This window comes from Triticum urartu, chromosome 7A (genome assembly GCF_056163025.1).
Source record: "Triticum urartu cultivar PI428250 chromosome 7A, HENAU_Tu73, whole genome shotgun sequence".
Taxonomy (NCBI): Eukaryota; Viridiplantae; Streptophyta; class Magnoliopsida; order Poales; family Poaceae; genus Triticum; species Triticum urartu.
The window spans coordinates 65,915,495-65,923,001 of record NC_141879.1 but is presented as its reverse complement, the minus strand read 5'-3'; the positions used below and the strand labels follow the sequence as shown (position 1 = coordinate 65,923,001).

Sequence of the window (7,507 nt, the reverse complement as noted above, 5' to 3'; positions counted from 1 at the left end):
TAGCAGCATGCAAAATAAAAATTATTGATCACGAGGAATGCGGAACTCTTTTCATGCATGGTGATTTATATATTTGAAATATAATTTTTTTATTAGATGCTCTATGCACTTGGACGGCTTCCTAACCTCACTATAAGCTGAGGGAAGCAAAATCGAGTGGCTGACCGTATCAGGCCAGAAGGGACTCGTGGCGCGACGTGGGAGGACCGGCTGGGGTTGTTTCCCTACTCCAGACCGACTCTTCTTGGTAAAAAAAAAAACACGCATGTACACTTGTTGTCCTACTCTACTCCCATCTCGATTCTCGAAAAAGGAAACAATACCCTATGCAGTCCGAGTCCGACACGGACATGTGGTTCTCGGTCGATTCACCCGAGACGTATCAGGCCAGACCACTACAATTACGCGCGTCTCTTCCCCAGACGTAGGCACAACTCCTCTCTCACAACTTCTGGGGCGGAACGCTAGCTAGCTTCATGTCGTCACTCGCCGTGGACACCGCCACCGACGACGATCTGCCGCTCGAGGAAGCAGACGGTGATGACTACATGCACGGGCTACCTGACCAGCATGAGCAACAGGAAGAACATCACGAAGAAGAAGAAGAAGAAGAAGAAGATTACAACGAGAATAGCTTCCTGCAGCTTCACGAAGAAGAAATCCACGCGGACAACCAGTTAGCCACCGTCTGGATCTTGGTGGCGCGCGAGGCCCGTCTCTACAGTCTCGCAGAGCTACAAGAGGCCGACATAGTTCCTCCCCTCAGAATCACGGGTGCTCCGGACGAGCCGGTGGTGGCCAAGGCGCTGAAGACAGTCGACGCGCCGGCAGACGAGCGCGACTGCCCGATTTGCCTGCAGGATGACGACAACGACGACGCAACGGCAGGGGCGGGTGCGTGGAAGGAAACGCCGTGCGGCCATCGGTTCCACGGGCGGTGCGTGGAGAAGTGGCTGCACGCGGAAGGGAGCTGCCCCATGTGCCGGTGCCAGGTGGTGACGAAGCCCACCAGGCCTGGCAGTAGTAGTGTTGCATCCCTGCGTTCAGCATTGGCGGATATCTTCGAGGCGTACGGCCAAGATGTTGTCACGGAGTTACAGCAGCAGTTGCCTCTCTAGGAGATTATTAATGCTGCTTTGGCTGGTTAAGTTCGTGATGACACACACACATATTTGTTAGATTGGCAAACAGCATAGGGAGATTATGTTGGGAAATATAATCGTATGTTTATTCAGATATTCACATATGTTATTTATCATGTTCTATTAATTATGGTAATTACTCAGAAATGGAAGAAACAGATGTGGAAGTTCAGCACCTGAGATATGTTTTGGCAGAACCCTTATCAGTTTTCATGAAATTGGTGGCCAGAAGACTAGGGGCGACTAAGAGACTCGCGTAGGCCCCCGCATTGTTCAAGGGCTCGGTCAAGGGCTGCTTGGAAAATTGGAAAATTGGAAAATTGGTGACCAAATAATGGATGCAACACGTACGCAGACTGCTGCAGATTAAACCATTGATTGTCCTCAAGGAATAGACTAGGGGCGACTAAGAGACTCGCGTAGGCCCCCGCATCGCCCTCCCGCTCGGGCGACTCGGGCGGCACCCAAGCCGGTGCCGCCTGAGCCGCCCTGCCGCAGCTCTCTCCATCCCCTCCGCTGCCCATGGAGGAGGCCGCCAGGCTAAGCCCAGCTGATGCCGAAGGCGGAGGAGCTCCTTCCTCACACGGCGCGGGGTGGCGTGGGACATCTTGACAAGCGGGAGTGTGTTCCCCGGATCTGGGTCTCCATGACACCTCGGATTGCGGCGACGGGCCATCAGTCCTCGGATCAGCGACGGCGTGGAGGACCTGGTGGACAGGTTGGTGGCATGTGTGATTTGGCCTCCGATCAGATCTGATCTGGTCGATGCGGCCTGCTCATTGTGCGGTAGAAGAGATCGGTGATGGCCCGTGCACACGATGCTAGACGGAGGTTCTTCGAGTAGGGTGAAAACCTTGCTCTCAGCTAGTTGCCAAGGCCGGTGATGGCAGCGCTCTTCTGTTTCGTTCCTTTCTTGAAAGCATCACCGCGGAGAAGCTCTAGACCTGTATCCCCGATCGGATGAAGGCGGCGCTCTTGTGTCGTTCTCCCATTGTGGGTGTCTTTTTTGGAGGTGTGCATTGGCTCGAGGGACCACTGGGCGATTTCTGTGGTTGAACGGTGTTTCCAATGATGTATCGACGACATGGAGTCTCGGCAGCGTGGCGCTGGAGGGTCTCGGGGACGGATGCATGATGATGGACGTGCGCAGGGAGGTGGTGTTGTCTGGTGTCATGGTGGTGTCGACAACAGGCATGGCAAGATAGATGTGTCGGTACCTGTTTTGAAGATGGATCGATGGAAGATGGTGGCGGCGGTGTCTACAGCGTGCGCATTTGGTGCTCACTGAGAGTGTGCTGGACCGTTGTGTGCCCTAGACCCGACGATTGCAACTTGGTTGAGGTCTTCGGTTATAGATGTGAGGCCTTTGTGTGAGGTCTGGGCAGGCGACCCTGACAATATGCATTCCTTAATCAAGTTGATAAGAGTAGCGACAGATGTTGGCAAGATGATGGTTTTAGACTTATTGATGTATTACTTAGTAAGGTTTTGATGAATAATCAATAAAATGGCTGTATGCATGGCCCTCATGCAGAGACCGGGGGTCAAGCTCCTTTTCAAAAGAAGAAAAAAATGTAAGCAGACTGCTGGATATATTATTTCGACTGAAAGCACTTGATCATATGCAATGAACATCGTTCGAACAAATGATAAATACATTTCAATACACTATGAACTTATTCGGCACATTTGTCAAACACACAATGCGTTTTTCCATGTACACTATGAACATTTTTGACCTGCCATGAATAGTTTTCTATACAGGATGAACAATTTCAAATACATTCGGTAAAATGAATTTACATTTTAATTCTTATTAAACCTGTTTTAACAAATACTATTTTACCATTGTTTTTAATAAAGTAATAATAAAAGAGAAGAAGATCTTAACATATTGAGAGGCCTATATAGAAGTAGCATGGGCCGATCAGTCTGCAACCATCGTTGCCACTCCGATACGAAACAGTAATCCGTGTTTCTACCCTAAAAAAAAGTAATCCGTGTTTCTTTCAAAAACAAGAAAGCCAATCCCTGCAGTCCTCCGGCCCCGACACGGTTTGGCAAGGATTAATACCAATACAACCGCGGGCGCGTCCAGGCATCAACCGGTGGATCTGCGGAGCAACTGCGAGCTTGATGGTGTCGCTTGGCATGGACATCGGCGAAGACTACCTGCATCTGCCGCGAGACAGCGACCACGACGAGTACACGACCGAAGCGCTCTCCTCCTTGGAAGCGCTTCTGTTCCTATCCTCGCGGCCGCCAGGCGCCGCGGCATACGCCGCCGACATCATCCCACGCGTCCGCGTGGCGGGTGCTCCACGCGACTCGGATGTGGCCGCGGCGGTGGCTGGGGCGCTGCCGACGGTGGATGCGCCGTCCGACGGCCGCGGCTGCCCGATCTGCATGGACGACGGCCAGTTGGTGTGGAAGGAGACGCCGTGCGGGCACCAGTTCCACGGGAGGTGCGTCGAGACGTGGCTCAAGGCCAAGGGGAGCTGCCCCATGTGCCGGCGCCAGGTGGTGACGATGCCGATGCCGAGCAGTTCATGGAGGATTCTCAGGAGTGGTAGGCGCTTGCCCTCTTCCTGATGCTCAGCTCTAGGCAAAGATGGCAATTCACAATGAAATTAGGCCGGGGGCGAGAAATCATTGCATCCGAAATATTGGATGCATCACATCCGATACAGTTTCCACTTGAAAATTACCTACTTGTGGGCTGTGGCCTTGCCGCTAAAACAGGATTTAACGGTGCATCGGTAATGCATTTTCAACCCTCCATCTCTAGTATTTTGCTCATACCTATAGTCTACAGACTTCAAGTGGTCTTTCATATTCTCTTCCATACCCACCCGTATCTTGCACCTCTGGCTAATCCGTACACAGCAATCGCGTCTCCGTCCTCACGTGTGCTGTGTTGTCTTGCTAGGTGATCGCAAGCTCTCAACTACAGCTGTATGTGATGGGACATACAAAATTATATTTGTAATTCGCTTTATTTTGGAGACACAACACAAATGCAGTTATTATCTTGTTTAGTAGCTATGGCAATGGCAGAGAGAGCAAAACCTGAATCTTTTTAACTGTTTATATCTGCAACACTGTTGTTTTGTAGTATCAAATCAATCTATGTCTTCCGTTTGGCACCTAGAAAATATGGATTGTAATCTTTCATGAACTTGTAAGGATCACCAGTTCACCGCGTGTAACGTGTCTAGTATTTTTCTTCTTTCTGTACTTGCTCTAAATAGACACAAATAGTATGTGATAGGATTATGTCAGTAGCCCAGAATGCATATAATCAGAGACACAATGAAAGTTTGAAGGCCTGAACTTCTAAGTTGTTATTTCACTACACTTTACACAATGGTATGTTCTATTTAGTTGTCATTAGGTGGAAACATAGTTTTAAATAGCCCGCTATAGCCTTTTCAGCAGGGTGCTACTAAATGGTCGCCTTCATAAATAGCCCGCTATAGCTGATTTGGAGGCTCGTCGCTATTTTCCATATCCCGCTATTTAAAACATTGGGTAGAACCGGACAAGCCAGCAAGCCGGCTGAGCGAGGAGTTATACTTTGACAGGGAAAAACCATGCTGAAGATGGTAGGGGAGCAGGCACCAACCGGGAGATCATCCCATTTCTAATGTTTCTACCCACCGGAATCATGAACAACATGAGAGTGGTTTTTCAGCTCCCAGGTACCTAGGCACCCTCTATAAACATTAAAATCAGAATATGTAGGAGCCAATATGAGCATCCAGGTTCCGCTATTGGTTATTGACCGGAGATGTGTCTCGATCATGTCTACATAGTTCCCGAACCCGTAGAGTCTGCAGACTTAACGTTCGATGACGATTTGTATTATGAGTTATGTGCTTTGATGTATCAAAGGTTGTTCGGAGTCCCGGATGGGATCACGTACATGATGAGGAGTCTCGAAATGGTCAAGACGTAAAGATCGATATATTGGAAGGCTATATTCGGACATAGGAATGGTTTCGAGTGATTTGGGCATTTTTCGGAATACCGGAGAGTTACGAGAATTTGCTGGGGAAGTAATGGGCCTTAATGGGCCATACGGGAAAGGAGAGAAGGGCCTCAAGGGGTGGCTGCGCTCGCCCCCATGGGCTGGTCCGAATTGGACTAGGGAGGGGGCGGCGCCCCCCTCTTTCCTTCTCCCCCTCTTCCCCTTCCTTCTTCTCCTACTCCAACTAGGGAAGGGGGGAAACCTACTCCTACTAGGAGTAGGAATCCCCCTTGGGGCACGCCATAGAGAGGGTCGGCCCTTCCCTCCTCCACTCCTTTATATACGGGGGAGGGGGGCACCCCATAGACACACAACTTGATCATTGATCTCTTAGCCATGTGTGGTGCCCCCCTCCACAATAATCCACCTCGGTCATATCGTCGAAGAGCTTAGGCGAAGCCCTGCACCGGTAGCTTCATCATCACCGTCATCATGTCGTCGTGCTGATGAAGCTCTCCTTCGACACTCAACTGGATCAAGAGTTCGTGGGACGTCATCAAGCTGAACGTGTGTTGATCGCGGAGGTGCCGTACTTTCGGTACTAGGATCAGTCGGATCATGAAGACGTACGACTACATCAACCGCGTTGTCATAACGCTTCCGCTTACGGTCTACGAGGGTACGTGGACAACACTCTTCCCTCTTGTTGCTATGCATCACCATGATAGATCTTGCATGTGCATAGGAATTTTTTTGAAATTACTGTGTTCCCCAACAATTGCTTGCAAGGCTTATAGTGATGTGCATTACTGAGAGGGCCCAGAGATAGCTCTCCAACAATTGGAGTGACAAATCCTAATCTCGATCTATTCCAACTCAACAAACACCATCGGAGACACCTGTAGAGCATCTTTATAATCACCCAGTTATGCTGTGACGTTTGATAGTCAGAGGAGTTGCATAATCTCATAGTCAGAGGAACATGTATAAGTCTTGATGAAAGCAATAGCAATAAAACTAAACGAGCATTTATGCTAAGCTAATGGATGGGTCTTGTCCATCACATCATTCTCTAATGATGTGATCACGTTCATCAAATGACAACACATGTCTATACTCAGGAAACTTAACCATCTTTGATTAACGAGCTAGTCAAGTAGAGGCATACTAGGAACACTATGTTTTGTCTATGTATTCACACATGTACTAAGTTTCCGGCTAATACTATTGTAGCATGAATAATAAACAAATAAATGGATGGCTGACCGGCGGCAGCCTTGGCATTGATTCCCCACATGAAATCGAGGCGATGAGGATGACGAGGCGCGGGGGTCGCTGACTCGGCGGGTCCTCGTTCTTTCGCACCAAAAATGATTGCCCCGGTGCCCCCTAGCGCGCCGGGTTCGACCTGGGTCCGCCGGCGCCAGTTTCGGGCCAAACCGGCGAAAATTGGGCTCCTGGAAACGCGACTGGACCGTTTTTTCACCGCCGGTGCTAAAAAATGGCCTTGGGGAGGCCTGTTGGGGGCGCGGCTGGAGATGCTCTAACGACCAACACCAAGGAGTATGCCATCAATGTGCGCCTCCATACCGAGAACCGGGAGATTGCAGCAACAACACCCACTTGCTTGGCAGCCTTTCATTCGCCATTAATCAGGAGTTGTCTAAATCAGGAGGTGGCATCGGCCTAGCCAACATGAACATTGACCAGAAGCTCCTCCACAAGGATGATCCTCAAACACATTGCTGCTGAGTTCTACCACCTACACCGTCGAAGAGTGCCACTGAATGGAGTAAGCTTCCAGAACAAGAGGTTCGCACATTACTAGTTGCGTCAATTACCATTGGACGTAGGCGCAGGTGATCGTCAACAGAGACATGTAGTCGAAGGTACCACACAACCACCACGAGGGGAGGGAGGAAGGACGCAGATGCAGCTTCGTGACTGGAAAACTACGAGAATCCCCTAGCAGACACAGAGGTCCAGAGCACGAAAGGACGGTGCAAGCCAAGACTATAAAACAAGTCTGAGGCGGCACATCCATCGAGACTTGGATGGTAACCCGACGATCCAAGGTGACACATAGTAGTGTCAAAGAAACCGACGTTGCCATATTTGGATGATGAGATATCGTATTTTCACCCGGAGACCATCCAACCGTAGTTCAAAGTACCGGCCTGGTGATCGAACTTGTGACACCGTCAATTTAGGTTTTTACCTATTGGATCGCCGGTTCGCCGGTTCATTTGGTAGTTTTTAAGCGACGAAAATATGTGAAAATAGGTTAAATATATTATGTTTTTATTCCTAACAGCTAAGTTCGATGGGCATCTAACAAAGAGGGGTATTTTCAATGTTAGATGGGCTTACTACAAACAATGGGAAGACTGCTATA

The 7,507-nt window shown here is 49.5% G+C and overlaps 1 protein-coding gene across 1 annotated transcript; it reads left to right on the top strand.

Moving 5' to 3' along the window:
* The first annotated feature begins 3,263 nt into the window (after nt 1-3,263).
* Nucleotides 3,264-3,854, top strand: LOC147957842 (uncharacterized). The gene has a single exon (XM_087531960.1). The coding sequence runs from the start codon at nt 3,279-3,281 to the stop codon at nt 3,732-3,734; it is 456 nt and encodes a 151-aa protein (XP_087388086.1). The 5' UTR covers nt 3,264-3,278; the 3' UTR covers nt 3,735-3,854.
* The last annotated feature ends 3,653 nt before the right edge of the window (nt 3,855-7,507 follow it).

Excerpts from the sequence above, each read along its gene's own strand:
- LOC147957842 (XM_087531960.1), top strand. The coding sequence starts at position 3,279 with ATGGTGTCGCTTGGCATGGACATCGGCGAAGACTACCTGCATCTGCCG.